The sequence below is a fragment of the Poecilia reticulata genome, chromosome 15, assembly GCF_904066995.2.
Source record: "Poecilia reticulata chromosome 15, P_reticulata-male-v2, whole genome shotgun sequence".
NCBI lineage: Eukaryota > Metazoa > Chordata > Actinopteri > Cyprinodontiformes > Poeciliidae > Poecilia > Poecilia reticulata.
In genome coordinates, this window is record NC_088844.1 from 18282140 (window position 1) to 18299335 (window position 17196).

General features: G+C 41.3%; 3 protein-coding genes across 3 annotated transcripts; 1 reads left to right on the plus strand and 2 right to left on the minus strand.

The window, feature by feature from the left end:
• Window positions 1–72: 72 nt before the first annotated feature.
• Window positions 73–2062, minus strand: gsta.1 (glutathione S-transferase, alpha tandem duplicate 1). The gene is made up of 6 exons (XM_008429782.3): window positions 1800–2062; window positions 1663–1714; window positions 1309–1441; window positions 1081–1216; window positions 881–1006; window positions 73–274 (listed from the first exon to the last, which is right to left on the minus strand). The coding sequence occupies exons 1-6, from the start codon at window positions 1839–1841 to the stop codon at window positions 137–139; spliced, it is 627 nt and encodes a 208-aa protein (XP_008428004.2). The 5' UTR covers window positions 1842–2062; the 3' UTR covers window positions 73–136.
• An 801-nt stretch (window positions 2063–2863) lies between these two features.
• On the minus strand, window positions 2864–10617 carry cilk1 (ciliogenesis associated kinase 1). Its single transcript, XM_008429784.3, has 14 exons — window positions 10421–10617; window positions 9301–9578; window positions 9100–9154; window positions 7632–7753; window positions 7438–7517; window positions 7204–7336; window positions 6954–7125; window positions 5782–5949; window positions 5348–5698; window positions 4950–5152; window positions 4707–4849; window positions 3906–4022; window positions 3716–3823; window positions 2864–3559 (listed from the first exon to the last, which is right to left on the minus strand). The coding sequence occupies exons 2-14, from the start codon at window positions 9399–9401 to the stop codon at window positions 3408–3410; spliced, it is 1905 nt and encodes a 634-aa protein (XP_008428006.2). The 5' UTR covers window positions 9402–9578; window positions 10421–10617; the 3' UTR covers window positions 2864–3407.
• A 1231-nt stretch (window positions 10618–11848) lies between these two features.
• fbxo9 (F-box protein 9) lies at window positions 11849–16861 on the plus strand. Its single transcript, XM_008429787.3, has 13 exons — window positions 11849–12025; window positions 12748–12819; window positions 13021–13143; window positions 13238–13295; window positions 13501–13600; window positions 13900–14030; window positions 14122–14236; window positions 14332–14450; window positions 15533–15623; window positions 15714–15809; window positions 15885–15978; window positions 16161–16315; window positions 16406–16861. The coding sequence occupies exons 1-13, from the start codon at window positions 12023–12025 to the stop codon at window positions 16512–16514; spliced, it is 1266 nt and encodes a 421-aa protein (XP_008428009.1). The 5' UTR covers window positions 11849–12022; the 3' UTR covers window positions 16515–16861.
• The last annotated feature ends 335 nt before the right edge of the window (window positions 16862–17196 follow it).

Consider the following 17196-nt stretch of genomic DNA (forward strand, 5'->3'; position numbering starts at 1 on the left):
TCCACCATTCAACTCCTGTTAATAAGATTCGTTTTTCAGTCCGGCGTTATAAACAGAACTACACCAGAGATGTTCACATGATTAGGTTTATTAGTGCTTTCTTGATTAATGAACCAGATTTTGTTGGAAGAGATTATTACGGAAAGGGTCCTGTGATGTTGAACACTTCCTTGACTGTCTTGACATAATCTTCATCTGGCTGCGGCTTCCTCTTGCTGCCCGGCTGCAGAAACCTGCTGATGGCTGGGATTTTAATCATCCTGCCCTGGAAGGACTGGACAGGAAATTGCAAAAGAAAAAAAAAACAACTTTTAAATTCAACACAGTTTAAGTAGATTACTGGGGAGGAAAACAGGAAAGAAATGTTTGAGGCATTGTACTTTGCAGAAGAGTTCACATCGCTTGAACTTGTGCACATTTTCTAACATTCCAACCAGAAACAATGTGTTCTGTGAGATAAAATGGCGAATTGCTGTGATGCGAGAGGAAAGGTTTCCAAACACAAATCTGAAAATTGCGTCTGCAAATGGAAAGAGATTGGCTCAACTCATCAACTTTTTGGCCTACATGTCAATTCCTACATACAGATGAAGACTAACTATTAAACAAGCCATTGAGCATATATTCAATATTTAAATAACACTGAAAATTTGTGTCAAGTCCTAAAAAATGTCTCCATCCAATCTGACTGAACTTGAACTACTGAATGGGAAAAACGGGTCAGAATTTACATAAATAAAGATGGTGAGAGACATAGCCAAAAATACTTGTGGCTATAATAGCAGCAAAAAATGTTTCTACACATTACTGACTTAATAATGAAAAAAGATAGTAAAGGAAGTATGAACACTTTTGCAAGACTTTGCAGGTCCAGACTTACCTTGACGTTGGGAAATTCCTTGAGGATACCAGGAAATTTCTCCTCCAGCATCAAAGTACATTCAACCAGGAGCACATCTGCAAGGCTTAGTTTTCCTCCCACCAGGTACACGGGTCCAGTAAGTGCCTGAAAAGTTATTGCCTTAATTACCCTAATTATGAATGATTTACAGTTGTAAGAAATGAGTTATTACAGCATACCTTTTCAAACACTGGCAGGTAGCGCTCTTTTGCTTTGCTCTGAATATTGTCAAGTTTGGGTTCGGTGTCTGTGACGAAGGGGAGGACCATGATCATTTCCATGTGATCGATCAGCCCCTCTGCATACATGTTGATCCTAATGGGGAAGTTTAAATGTGTCGAAAGATTTAAAAAAAAATGACGAAAACAAACAGATTTAGATTAGCATGTGGTAGAGCTGGATCATACATGGCGCGTTCTTTGAGGTCTTTTCCGTAGAGATTGTATTTCTCTGCGAGGTAGTGCAGGATTGCTTTTGTCTGCACAAGTTTAAGGCCATCAATCTCCACCAGCGGAACCTGTTGAAACATGAGCGACCCCTCTGCAGAGACAATAAAGCACCAGGTCACCACTCCCAGCAATCTTAATAATAAAAAAAAGAGACAATGTTCAATGTTCTCCTCCCTTCATTTTTTCATTTTTAGCACAGTGTTTCCACATACAATGCAACACATGCGGGTGAAAGATTAACAGTTGAGATAAAAAAATATATATACATTTTTGCATATGTCATATAGAGTCCATCATTATTGTTTAACCCACCATTCAGGAGCTTTAAGTACTGCTCTCTGTTGGTCAGAAAATACTCGTCAAACTGTAAACACAAAGCAGTATAATGAGACATTTCATGACAGTATCAAATATACCTTGGATGACTTAATATCATTGCCTTAACAAACCTCCACTTCTGCAACTGTAAGAAGCCAGCGGATTGACTCCATTTTCCCCCTTCCATTGAAGTAATGCAGAATAACTTTTCCAGTAGGGACTTCCCTACTTTTCGTAGGGAAGTCAAGCTCCAGCGGAGTATTGAATGTAGAAGTAAGTGAACGTAGAACAAAAAAAGACAGAAGTGCAAAAACTTCTGTTTGACGAACAAAAGCTGGACAGAGCAAAGTTCAAAGCTACGAACTGGGAAGAAGAAACTGTTTGGTTCAAAATATAAAGAGGTAACTAAAAAAATGGAGGCGTGTACAACTCGTAAAGCCTGTGATTGGTAGAAGTGATCCAATAGCAACATGGTAAATTTACACATTGCCGCAAAGCATCATGGCTAAATGTCTAGCTGCCTTCTTTTAGTCATTATTTACAAATAAAGAAAAATAAGGATCATGTTTAGTATGATTATTTACGTGAAGTTACGTAAATTACAGTTGATACAACTAAAATTCCCAGTTAACTACCGTTATTTATTTAGTAGTTTTTTCCTCCGCCTATATAGAGGTTTCGGCGCTACGGTTCTTTTCGGATGTGAGGGCGATCTGGCTGCGACATCTGTCACCCCATTGATCGCTAGGGTTGATTCGGCTGATCTGGCTGGCTAGGCGGGTGTCCCCTTCCTCCCTCACTGCTCCATATGTGTCCCTCCCGAAGCTCTGCGCTCGGTGGCAGCGGACGACGTCCCCCCGCGGCGGACGACCATCCTTCGGTGTACCAGTAGCTGCGCTCCCCTGCTAGAACCTCCAAACAAGCTCAAGGCCAAAAGGAGAAACGTAGGGAAGTCAAGCTCCAAGCTTCAGACACATCCAAATGCGGCACTGCACGTGGCAGTTTGCCTTACCTTTTAATGTTGTATTCAGTGAGTTTTCTAACCTGAACACTTCTAACCTGCTCCACGAGTACCTGAGAAGCCTGCGCCCATTAAAAAAATGAAACACTTCTAAAGTGCTCTGATATGGTCAAGGGTGTGAAAATGGGGCACTTTTTGACACATTGTTTATACTTAATAACTTGAGATTTAAGGTTTGGGTTCAAAGCATGACTTCATTTTACTGAAACAGATTTATGCAACATTTATGCAACATGGCAATTTATCAACACAAAAATTACAGCATTCTTTTACTGAAAACATGAACACAAAACAATAGTTGACTGGCAAGGCAAGTGTCATTGAACAAAATGCAAAAAGTAAAAAAACAACAATTCATTAGCCCAAAAGAAATCACAGTGAAGGTTTCATATAATTGTAATATGCATATTATATGTTTACATGTGGGTAGTCAGCATTCAGGGAAGCAAAACTGAGGCATAACCTTTGCAGCACAACAGCAGCTATAATACAGATAGTAAGACAGAGAAAGGGAAGGGTTGCACTGACATTTCTGGCTCTTTGCATTTCGTCATACTTTAAATAGTTTACAACTCAAAAGCATTCACTGTACACCTATGAAACAAAAATTATTGCTGTGTAAAGTTTATATTTACACGCTTGGGTTATAAAACAACTAGGCCTACTCTTTGGAAGCGAAAGAGTTATTGAAGCTCATTTTTGAGCTCCATGGAGGCCACTAGCGGTGTCCGTATTTGGCAGACCAGTCTGTTCGGCCGTGAATGCTTTGTAGCGGCGGGCGAGGATGCAGACTGGACGTGCTTTTGTTGGCTGTGGGCGCGTTGGTGGAGGGGTTCATCTGACTCCGACCAGATCGCCATGTTGCATAATCTATAACGACATAAAATAAGAAACATTCATATCAAGTAGATGCATGTAGCGCGCAGCTTTCAGCTTTCACCAGGTTGCTCCATCACCTTAAATTTTGGTAATACACATGAGAGTTTCTAACTGTAATGTAACAAACAGATATTAGAGAAAGCTCACTTGACGTTGTTGCTTCCACTGATGCACCCTGCCTTCCTTTGTGGCCAGCAGAGCCCCCGTCTTTTTTGTAAAATGATGGGATGTATCCACCAGGGATTGTATTTGTACCTGAAGATGAAAGACAAGAAGACACAAATTTATTTGCAAGCAGTTCGAGGCAACAAACCGGCAAAAGGGTGGGGGGTGTTACCATGCGCTCCTCTGCTCGGCAGCGTTCCTCCAAAAGGAATACTACTGCCGCCCCAAAGATGGCTTCCAGTGAAGTCCTTACTGGCATCTATGGCCACGTTCTTCTTTGTACTTATGCCTGAGGGAAAAGAGTTATGGATCACTGCAAACTGTACTCTAACACATAAAAAGTGTGATGAACATGAACAGGCCGTCAGTGAGTTTTATCCACCAAAAACGCTGCTCACACCCTCCCTCCTTTAATCTCTGCAGCTCCAGCTAGTTCTCCAGAACAGAGCCTGCCATGCTGATTGAAGGCTAAGGCTAGTTAGCATGACCACAGATGATGGCGCATAAACAGTTTTTCTGTAATACTATGTTGTTTCGACACCATTAGAACACTGAGCAGTGCATACACAAGGATGTTTGTCAGCCAGCGCTAACACCTTCCTCCTGGCTCTAATTGGTTGTTTTTGAATAATAACTTTATTCGCTAATTACTTGTCAGCTCTGGTAGTGCGTTTCTGCATCTACAGGCTACTTAACTTTAATGCCTTCAACCTGAGTGAACTTCATACCAGGTTTTGTTAACATCTGAAATCCTCAATTTCATGCCGAGCCTTGTTGAAGTGACAAAACTTGATAAGATAGAACACCGTTTCAACATCCTAATTCCTCAACCAGAACTGCAATAACTACAGCTTAAAAGCTTCCAAATCCAATTTATAACTTTGTCTGATAATTACATTTAAGATCTTTTCAAAAGCAGCTACTACATCAGGTTCCAATCACACCAGCAGGTATTTAAAAATCTTTTTATTACCAGGTAGATATCTAGACTGTCTCAGGTAGTGCTGCTTGGCTGAGGCGGTTCTCGACGGCTCCTGATAGGCCGCGGTCTTGTTCAGGTTCAGAGGTGTGTCCTCTTTTCCACTGGGTCGACTGTAATCCAGAACATTTCCGTACCTGTAAAAGGGAAAAGTCGAGAGCTGCTTGTATCTGAACACGCTTTATGTTTTCTACATGTGAGGGAGCTGGTGAGTAAATCACTTGACTGCATCTTCACCTGCTCAGAGCGTCCTCTCCCTGCCTCCGTTTCTCTGAGGAAAAGTTATTTCTCCCCAGAATGCTCAAAGAGGACAGATCTCCGTCTTCATAGTTGTCCCAGTTGTCACTCTTGAGGTGTCCCGTGCCGTGTCCCCATCGCCGCCGCCCTCCTCCCTTTGGCTTCACCTGGTAATTGAGAAGGTTTGCGCTGCCTGTCTCCTGCTAAAAGATAAACACAAGTATGAGCTTTTCTAGCTCTTGCTGGGACATGAGTCCTTTAGTCCAGGAAATGTTCTTTAGGTGATCGAAGGCCGGCTTTGTTACTGTCTTGATGTGGCTCTGAAGGGTCAGGTCAGAGTCCATCACCACACCCAGATTTCAGGCCTGATATGGTTAAAATCTGACCCGACAGCTCACCTTGCTCTGCAAACTCTTGTCGACAATGTAAGGAAGGTGACTCTGTGGCATGACCTCAGTCTGCTCCAGCTTTGGGATGTGCTTGGGCCCCGTGTGCCGCTGGTAAGACGCCGCCTGGGCAGATGCTGATGCAGGGAGCGGCGCGACCTGCTGGAGAGGCCTGGAGGGCATGCAGTGCTGGTTAGAAGGTGGAGGCTGGGTGGGGGGCATGGGCTTCAGCAGTAGGAGAGGCTGCTGCTGCTGCAGAGGAGGCTGCAGCTGCACTCGACCCAGCTGAGGTCTTCCCTGCTCCAGGATCTGCTGAGGGGTGCCCAGAGCTTGGCCCACGTGGAAATATGAGTACCTGAGAGCCTGAAGGGGGATTTCAACCAACAGAGTTAACTTTTGTTCAGATCGTTTGGCTGCAAGAATGGAAGATTGCGGGCGGACGGTACCTGAGCAGAGGCCGGCCTCTTCTTGGGGTCCCACTGAAGCAGGTCCGTCATGAGACGGATGGCGTCTGGACTAGCGTTGGGGATGAGCGTCTTCAGGTTGCTGGGAACGCACTGAGGCCAACGGAAGTTCATGGCGCTTGCCAGCTGGTATCCCTCGGGCCAATCAGTCTGCAGGGAGAAGCCACAGTACATCTGGACATTATAGACTTCCACTGCAGCCACAGTACATCTGGACATTATAGACTTCCACTGCAGCCACAGTACATCTGGACATTATAGACTTCCACTGCAGCCACAGTACATCTGGACATTATAGACTTCCACTGCAGCTGGGTTCATTACGGAGAATAATAACTCTCTAGTCACGGTTCCATGAATAAGAGAGGGGTTAAAAAAAGATCTCTCTTCCCAACTCCATTATAAAAACTATGAGGACAAAACAATGTTGATCCAAACTTAGAGGAGCAATAAATGTTTTTAAAAACATTTACCGTATTTTCTGCACTATAAGGCACACCGGATTATAAGACGCATAGAATTAAACGCTACAGTAGAGGCTGGAGTTACGTTATGCATCCACTAGATGGAGCTGCACTAAAGTGAATATCAACAAAACTGTCCGACTCGGGTCGGCGAGGAGAGCCTTCCGCAACTGGCCAGGCCATGGCCGGACGATGATCACCCTTCTCCGTTTGCACACAGCATGTTCGTGGAGAACGTGGTGCTAAATGACCTGCAGACAACCTGATTATCAGGTCGATAGGTAGATAGGTCAGTCAAACTTTATTAACAAACTAGCGTTCTGACAACTATCCCAGCATGCACCGCGCGCTTCTTCTTCTACGGGGGAAAATGAAGTTGGCGGCTGCTTACCGCAGTTGCTATACCTGTTGTGGCTCAATATTGGTCCATATATAAGGAGCACCGGATTATAAGGCGCACTGTCGGCTTTTGAGGAAATTGAAGGTTTTTAGGTGCGCCTTATAGTGCGGAAAATACGGTACTTTAGCAACAGGAAGCTTGTTGCTGATTATAAAACACTATTTGACCTCATCAAAAAAAACGTTGGAAAAAATACTACTGTTACTGGTAATGAATATGAAGTTTTTTCTTTTGTTTGTATTGATTTTTGATCCAAATCAAATGTTTCCGTTTCCTTCACCAATTATTACCTTCTTTGGTGTACCCAGGACTTGGCAGATCTTGAATATGGTGTCCACTTCACTGGATCCTGGGAACAGAGGCCTGAGTGTGTAAAGCTCAGCCATGATGCAGCCGACCGCCCACTGGTCTATGGGTGAATTGTATGATGTGGACCTGAGGAGCACCTCTGGAGCTCGGTACCTGGTTAAAAACACCATGGCAGCTAAACCCCTGAAATCCTACTCATTTGCATTAAACACGCACGGCATTTAATCTCACCATCGAGTCGAGACGTAGTCTGTGTACGGCGGTCGAGATCTGATCTCACGGGCGAGCCCGAAGTCGGCGATTTTCACCAGCTCTGGGCCCATACACAGGAGATTTTCTGGTTTCATGTCCCTGTGGAAAAACCCTGACAGAGACACATAGTGCAGAACTCATCAGGACTAAAACAACAAGTGTGTTAAGTACTGCTTAACATTATGCTCTGGTTGTAAAAAAAAAAAAACATACCATGCTTATGAATGAATGCAAGTCCCTGCAGGATCTGAAACATTATGTTCCTAACAGCCGATTCAGGGAACAAACGTGTCCTGCAGCAAGGCACAAAAGTCAAAAAATTGTTAGGAAACATTAAAATTTACAAAAGCACTTTAAATATTTTTAAATATTTCCACATTTTTAAAGAAAGAAACAAAAATACTGACCGGTCTTTCATCAGCTGATACAAATTCTCCTTCATGTACTCAAAAATGAAGTACAAGTGATCATTTTCCCGGATTACCTCCTTGAGTTTGATCACATTAGCATGGTTTAGTTTCTTCAGGGACTGAAAGAGTAAAACGATACATAATGGAATGTAAAAAAAAAAAAAAGATTTAAAATATGTACATGAAACTAAATAAATCTCATCATGCTGGACAATGCAAACAGCTTTATTGCAGCACATTGAGAAGCAAGACCTGCGGCTTCTGAATAAAATAAGAGCAGAGTAAGAGCGCTGTGTGATTTAGGGGGTTATTGCTGCCGAAGGGGGATTTTTGCTTAAAATTCAAAAACGGAAAATCATACATAAAACAACTTGAAAGCAGGGTGAATGCACTGGGTTCATGTATTTAACATGCTAATTTTTAGGAGGGAGGGGAAAGTGAAAGGGAGTCTAACAGTGGCATGCTATGGCTAATCTACATAGCATTATTTTTTTGACTTTGCTGTTTTTTTTGCTGTGTTATGGGCGGGCCAGCGGTTTTTGTGAATTTAACAGCTCGCTAGAATCACCTGCTGCTCTGAGAGCTGGGGTGAAGAAATTTGGACTGACATTTTGAACAGGCGTGGGAATAAAACAAGAGAAAAGTTTGGGTTACTTGACAGCTGAGTTACTAACAACATCAGAGTATAACACGCAACTCGTCACATGTGGTGGTCATCATCTTAAAAAGGAAGGAGAATTGAAATACTGAAACCCAATCAAAATACAGTGAGAACACGAGTACGACTCTGTATTCTTTACATCTGCATTTCTGAGATTTACAATGCATTTCATTGATCATGTTTACTTTTGCAGATGTGTCTTTTTAGGAATATTTTATTGTTTCTGAAAATAAATATCTCAAAGTTCTGCCCACTCAGTTTTACTCTAAGGTGGACTGTCCAATTAAGCAAACAAGGACGTTTCACCTCTAATCCGAACGGATTCTGAACATGGTTGGAAGTAACATGCTTATGCTTTCAGAGAGAAGTGAAAGAAGTACTCTATGCAAAACCTGAAAAGCATATTTAACCTAATTTAACCTAGAGCTAACATAAATATTATGTTAATAATTCCTTAAAATTTATGAAAATTACTAGTTCCGCTAACAGATTATTTCCCTTATAATATGCCATTATAAGTTATGTTTTATAAGAAGACATAACTTATGTCTTGTTACAAGTTAAATAATCTGCCAGTAGAACTAGTACTTTTTTTAATTTATGTTAAGGAATATTTTTTGGCATGTCCAAAAAATTATTAAAACAAAGAAATACCACTTAGCACAAATTAGGTCAATAATTGTTAATTATTCATTTAAATCCCACACATTTTTTCTGGTTTGTAATTATGTAAAACCATTTTTTATATGACAAATGTCTGCTTTGGTATTCACAAAATCTAGAATATGTCCAATATAAACTTACCTTGACTTCTCTAAGGTTCATGCATTCCTCCCAGGAGTAAAACTTTCGTTTCATCCTGGAAAACAAATGTTTCTGTTTAATTAGTTTGAGCTCAACACCAACATCCTTTGTATTCATTAATGATATACCACAGCACAAAACTAGAAAATCTGCAACAAGTAAAAAAATAAAAATTAAATCCCATAATCTCTACAATCTCACTTCTTTATGGCAACAAGTTCCCCTGACTCCAGACTGCGACCCAGGATGACAGAGCCATAGGTGCCATCTCCAAGCTGTCTAAGGGTGGTGTATCTATTCATTGTGCTTGTACTTCCATGTTATCCTTTGGAGGGAGCGTAGCGCAGATACTAATTAGGAGGAAAAACAGTTGTGTTCCTCTTCTACTGCTGAATGCAACCAGATTTTTCTGTGGCAACAGCAGAAGACGTTCGGCTGAGCTGGAGGACTCATGATGTCAGAAATGTGTTTCCTCTGAGCTGAAAAGCAAAGAAGAAAAGTGAAGCATTCAGCACTATGAGTTTATGTTTTGCAAGAAATGCGATTGAGGAATGTAACAGACACAAAACACATATTCACCAATTAACTTAAAAGCAATTCTGTAACTTTTTAAGAAGACAATGTACCTGAAATAACACAATATTTCAAATGCAGTTTCTTGATTGTCTCAGGTACAGACCGAGCTTTGCAAAAGTATTTATTCTCTTTGATCTTTTACATTGAAACCACTGATTTTATGTGACAGACCAACATATTGTAGTATAATTGTAAGGAAGAAGGAAGAAATCAAAAAATAAATTAAAGGTGCAATTTTGCTTCAATTATTGCAAAAATATTTTAAACTCAGGTGGACTGAGTGGAGAATGTCTGTCAACAACATCTTCCAGGTATTGCCACTGACTGGATTAAGGACTGGACTTTGACTGGGCCATTCTAAAGCATAAATACCGTTTGATCTAAATCACTGAACCCCAAGTTCTCTTCCAGCCCTGCCTTGTATTTAGCTCCATGCATCTTCCCATCAAGATGACAATGTAATGCATTTGTAGCAACTCAGCTGACACTCAGCTGCTTCTGCTAACCTGGGAAGCACCGTTAACTTCAAGCTAACCGAGCTTGCTACCACAACCTATTCCTGACGTTTTAGGTTAAAAATTAAAAGGTTAATCGCGGCAAACATGCTAAATAATCGGTAATCGTGCTGTTTGTGTCTGTGGTGATCGAACAACGGGCCAACCCTGCAGAGAAAACTGAGGGGGAGAGAAGAGGGAGGTCCTCCTAACTGACTCAAAATAACATGATGAGACCAAGTAATACTCACCCTTCCCGTGTCGAAGCGATAACCACACATAGCCAAGAAAATGCAGTTAATATTTAACTTATCGCTAATGTCAGCAGTTTTTTTTTTTAACAAGTTGCACTGTTATACGACAACCGCAACCAGCCAGCGCAGCCGTGCACTCAGCGAGAATTAACTCTCAGCAAGGCCATTTCGTCAGCGCTCGCCATAATCTCGCGTTGTTACAGTAATTTGTTTCCTGACAACAAATCACAGCCTCTCCGCAGGCTTCAGGCAGGCGGAAAACATCCGAGATTTAGTAGACCCTGAACAACGAAAACATGCCAAGTAAATGTATACTCTAAATATTTAATGCTTATAGTTATACATATACGTACATTACTGAAATAATCATATTCAACTGCTAATATATGAATACGGAAGGAGAATATTCCTTCCATATTCGAGGATATTAAGGTTTGTCACTGCAAAGGCGGATGGGAGATGCTGATGTTGCTCTTGAATCATTGGTTTGCTACAGAAAAGCAGTTCTCTTGAAAGAAATTAGAACTCATGTGGCACAAAAAACTAGATATGAATATTTATCTAATGTTGCAGTATCAAAATTCCATATATCTTCCGAAAGTTGACTTCATCAACAAAAAATTTAGTTGTGATGAGAAATTTGAAAAGAACTCAAAATCTCTATCACGTGTTTAGTGTACTAACTTTCTTCTGGCCTTTTATAGCGATGGACCCAGAAATTGTGAGGGCAAAGGAGGGGCAAGATGTTTAGACAGAGTAGCAAAGCTGGACCGACTTTGGAAATCCTCTATATGTAAATGGGGTGACTGAAAAAAACACTTTCAAATTGTTTAATGTAATTATTTGAAAACAAGAAATATGTTTATAAATGTATAAATCTGGAAGAAAAGTTAATATTTTTGTTGTTATTGATATTATTTCATTTCATTTATTTATTTATTTCGAACAGACATTAAAAACAGTCAAAAAAAGAACAAGAAAACAAAATCGAATGAGACAAACCTAAGAAATAAAATGTAAAACAAATTATTTTGCCCATGTGACATGCAATTTTATATTTTCTGTTCGAAAAGGAGCAGGTAGAAGATACATCTTATAATATCCTGTCCCTTTCATATTATTATTGACATTATTTATAATAATATATTTTTTCTTATTATTATTAGTAATAGTAATAATAATTTATGTAAAACCAATAAACACTCTGTTTGTTTAAGTTTTGCGGAATAAAAATAATCTAATTTCCTCAATTAACCTTCGTCTAATTCATTGCACCAAACTGGATTGAATCTTTTTGCGTTTTAATGAACTGACCATCAGTGAATAAACACAAATAATCAGTGTGGAGCTTTATATGGGTTAGCGCTGGTATATGGTGTCTTCGCATAGCGCCTCTCACTGGTTCTCTCTGCCCCGCCTCAGCGCACCATTTACCCGAACGTGTCACCGACGCTCCGGGGCCGCTCAGCAAGATGGCTGCGTTCCTGCGAGCTCGTAAATATGTCTGCTGTGTGGTTCGTTTCTCCGACCGTGAACTGTAAACGGGACCGGTGAGCACCTGCAAAGATAAAAAAAGAGAGACCTATTGGCCAAAGTGTCATGGTGGGTGTCCGTGTTTTATTTGTTTTTGGGGGCTTAGCCTGCTCTGTAGCTAACGAAGCTAACAGTAACGACACCTGCTTTCCTCCAGGTTACCTGTTTAGCTATAAGGTCTCTGCACGTTCCTACTAGTAAACGTCGGGGTTAGTTAACAAATAAACTACAAAATGCGCGCACAGTGCGGGAAAAGATTGCCTTGTTTCGCTTGATCTAATATTAACGTCAGTAAACAACATGGCATTTAAATTGAAACTTGCATGAGCCATTGGTGGGCGTGTTACAGTTGTTTATGTCATTAGATGTTTATCTAAAGTTAGTTTTGTGAAAAACTGACACATAACTCACATGATGTTCTCAATTTCCCATTTTCAAAATAACAGGTTGAGATCATTGAAGTCAATGCACTGTTCCTTATAAAGGAAGGCATTTATTGATTTGCGTTTGTTGCCTCTCAGTATTGTGGAGCCCATACTATGACTAAAGGTAGAGCAGAACTTCCTGGAGTAGCTCTCCAGGAGGATGTATTGGCTAAATGTCTTGGGTAATATAACCAAAGTACACTCATGGAAATTAAATGCAAAATCAACTTCAGAAATAAACTGAAAAGTGATATGAAGACTGTTTAGCGGTAAGCAAGACCAGACAACATTTTTGCAGAGACTCTTGGTTAAGCGTAGTTGTATGAAAAACTACCACGGTTCCAACAGTGTTGTTTACCTTTGCAGGCTGATGAAAATGCTGATATTGGAGGTACGCTAGAGGATGAAGATGAGAGTTCAGATGATCCAAACCTTCTGGTAATAAAACAATCCAAAGACACATATTTATATTCTTAGATGCATTTTGTTTTTCATTTACTTGGTTATTTATCGGAAAGGGCATGTTTAAAACAGGTTTTCTCTATTTTGTTATGTTGATGTTGATAAAAACAGCTATACACCCTGTTAATAAGGGGGAAAAAAAATTATTTTATGTTTTCTTTTGTAATTTCTCGGCAGCTGGAACTCAACGTGTTCAGAGCTCAGTGGATGTCTGAACTCAAGCCGAGCCCTGGAACGAGTGACCGACTGCAGAGGGCAAGAGGTGTGAAGAGGACTCAAGACATTGCTCGAGAGGAAAAAGTGAGCTGGTTTGCTTATTGTTTTTTTTTTGTTAGTGTAACTAACAGTTTTATAAAGTGTTGCACTAGATGACTGAGATTCGCTTTCCCGTCAGGCTACAGAGCTGTTTCTGAGAGCTGTTCAGGAGGAGCAGAATGGGGCTGTCTATGAAGGCAAGTAAATGGAAGGTGGTGAACGTACTTGTTAACGAAATGATAAATCGAATACAAAAATTATGTTCGGAAGCAATCGCGATCTTGTTTTTAAATGATTTCTGTAGTATTTGAGCTTGTTCAATTGCCACCCGTTACTGTCTTGAGTTTTGTGTGAGGATTTACATAAGATTCAGTATCATCCAAGTGTGTTTTTTATTTACAGCTATCAAGTTCTATCGCATGGCTATGCAGCTAGACCCTGACATTGAGTTTAAAATCAACTACAGCCGTCCTCCTGACGCAGACAGAGGTGGAGGAAATTAGTAAGTTACCTTTTACACCCGATTAACATCATAGCAGTCATAAATTAAGCAATGTCAAGTTAAACTGCTTCTCTTCTTTTGATTAAATAACATTTTAATATTAGTTGGCTAATAGGTGACTTTACCTTTACATTCTGCCACAACTGCGCCTTTGATTGAAGACATTCTTAATCTTGATGTGGCCCGAACTGAAAATGAGTTTGACACATCTGTCTTATTGCGTCAAATCATAAACTCCAGCATCACCGTCTTGTTCGACACGGGGCTCGTGAAATATCACTAACATGTAATTTTCTCAGCATGGAGGACAGTGACACTGATGGGGAGATTGAGGATTTGCTCACCTACTTTGAGCAGCAGCTCACTCTGGAGAGCTCCTTTCCAAAGATCTGCACTCCTGAGCTTGAAGCGACTCAGACGCACATTTCAGGTAGAGACTGACTTCCTAGAGCTTTTGTTTAAACTCATCTGAGGTTCTCATGTCCACATCTGTATTGAAAGCTGCGTTCTCCAATTGCCAGCCTTGCCACGGGAAATCCTGATGTACATATTTCGCTGGGTTGTGTCGAGCGAACTGGACATGCGGGCCCTGGAGCAGCTGTCTCTGGTCTGCCGGGGGTTCTACATCTCTGCCAGGTGAAGTGGCTGGTTTGCAGTCAAGTTGTTTCTGCTCACCAGGTTTCAGAAATATTCATCTTTTTGTTTTTCTTTATTTGTTGTGTCTTCCTCAGGGACCCTGAGATTTGGCGCTCTGCTTGTTTAAGAGTTTGGGGACGAAACTGCACCAAAGTGGTGCCCTTCAAGTCCTGGAGGGAAATGTTCCTGCAGAGGCCACGTGTCCGGTTCGACGGTAGCGACACATTGTTTCAGCTTCAAGTTGATTTTGTTGAAATGTCGAAATATTTAAGGAAGATATTTAAGGAATATTTCAGTCTTTTTGTTTTTTAAATCGTGCTCTCAAGTTTTTAAAAAATGGCCTTTATTTCAGATTAAAAATAAAACAAAAAGACAGAAATTCTATAAGGAAACAAAAAATTCTCAGGAATTTGTAAGTTAAGATAGAAGTACCGTATTTTCCGCACTATAAGGCGCACCTAAAAATCTTCAATTTCCTCAAAAGCCGACAGTGCGCCTTATTATCCAAGTGCGCCTTATATATGGACCAATATTGAGCCACAACAGGTATAGCAGCTACGGTAAGCAGCCGCCGACTTCATTTTCCCCGTAGAAGAATTAGCGCGCGGTGCATGCTGGGATAGTTGTCAGAACGCTGGTCTGTTAATAAAGTTTGACTGACCTATCTACCTACCGACCTGATAATCAGGTCGTCTGCAGGTCATGTAGCACCACATTCTCCACGAACATGCTGTGCGCGAACGGAGAAGGGTGATCATCGTCCGGCCACGCCCCGGCCCAGTCGCGAAAGGCTCTCCTCGCCGACCTGAGTCGGACTGTTTTGTTGACATTCTTTATGTCAACAAAGTGGCTTTAGATATTCATCCTGGGTGCTTCGATTATGGTTACCAAGGGACCAGCCCTTATACATTTAAAGCCAGAGGGGTAGGGGGAAGAGAGAGACGGAGACTGCGGCGGCAGCGTGTCGTTTGGTCTGTGTTACCCAGAAAGCAGTTGGGCACAATATCGCAACACCAACATCGTGAGTGAAACAATGACTGGGGCAGCCTACTATATAAAGTACTCGGGGACCACTTCTTTACAAATGTGGATGTGTAATAATAGAGTACAGAACAAATCGGCAACCCAAACTGAAGCGTCTATTCTGTGCGCCTTATAGTGCAGAAAATACGGTATATCTTAAACCAGTAAAGAGGGCGCACAAAATGTGATTAAGAGTTCTTGTGAGAATATTGTTTTAGGAATAAGTGTGCATTTAGTGCACATTATTTATTGTCCCTTCATGCTACTTCTCAGGTGTCTACATCAGCAAGACATCATACATCCGTCAAGGAGAGGAGTCCTTGGACGGATTCTACAGAGCTTGGCATCACGTTGAGTACTACAGGTACGTTACTGTTTATTCACGTCTCAATTAAAAGGCTAAACACACAAAGTTTAAACATTTATCCGTTATGTTTTGATATTGCCATTCAAGGTACCTCCGGTTCTTCCCCGATGGCTTCGTCCTGATGCTCACCACCCCCGAGGACCCGTTGTCAGTCGTTCCCCGCTTGCGTATGAGAAACATCAGGTGCGGCTCCGTGCTCTACAAGCTCAGAAATACCATCAACCGCTGTGACCGCTGCAATTGTCTTTCCTCTTACAGAATGGATTCTGTTCTGGTCGGTCATTTCCGTCTGTCACAAGAGACGGACAACCAAACCAAAGTCTTTGCTGTCGTCTGCAAGAAAAAGGAGGATGTAAAGTTTTTTTATTTTTGTTTTTGTGGTTGTTAATTTCTCCAACATTTGTGTGAAATGGTAATGATCAGCATATTTGACGTGCATTGTTGACAGAACCTGACAAAATATAATGTTTATTGCCAGAGTGAACTGCCTTTAGGTCTTGAATCGGCTTGTAAATCGTTGCCGTTTCTTCACAGAAAGCGACCGAGTTTCAAAGAAATCGGTTCTGCAGGCGGAACCAGGCTCCCGAGGCCGAGCACGCCTTCCACGTGGGGCTGCATCTGACCTCCAGAGGGCGTCAGAGTTTCAGTAAGCTTGTGTGGATCCACCACTCCTGCCACATCACTTACAAGTAAGACTCCAGAGTACCATCCTAAATTAGCAGAAAAAAAACCCTCTTCCTGCATTTATAGTTTCTAATTGACCATAATCATGTTTTCAGGTTGACTGGGGAAACCGTCATCACAACGTTTGACCTCGACAGGATGTACACGCCCTTCTTCTTTGCACGAGTGAAGAGCTACACCGCTTTCTCCGAGCAGCCGCTGTAAGGAGCAGACACAGTCGTGCATGATCCCTTGAAAAATCACAGAAGAAGCTGAACTCGCCATCTAAATAAAAAACGAATCCTCCTCAGTCTGTGCAATTTGTGCTGTAGCAGGATTATGGTGTCGCCTCTTAACGCCCTCATGTTTCCCCACACGCCAGCATGTTTTGTTTCAGGTTTGCCTGTTAGGATGCTGCTTATTTTCTGATAATCAGAAATTACAGTGATTTGCTGAAAGCTACACTGATTAGCAACCTTCCCCCACCTGTTTCAAGCAATGAATGTGATTTTTTTCGTTTCATCGTGCACTTTCTTCCTCAAATAAATGAGATGAAAATAATAAAAAAAAAAGGTCTTGGTATTGCAATATGTAACAATGCAAATCCATTTGTTTTGTGCGCGCACAGCTGTGGCGATAAAATGATGACTCGTAAAAAAGTCACGGAGATCCTATTACACAACCCCGGTGAACAGACAGTACAGATCTGATTTCTGACTTGCTGCATTTGTCCTACAGCTGAACGCATCAGTATAATCCACGTATTTTCTGAGAACCAAACACAAGCAGAGCCAAAGGGATTTGGAGAGAGAGAAAAAAATGGATAAAATTATTTGATGCCTTTAGCTGCTTCAGAAGCTTTTATTGAACTGATGTAAAAGTTAAAACAAAATGCTTCCACTTAATA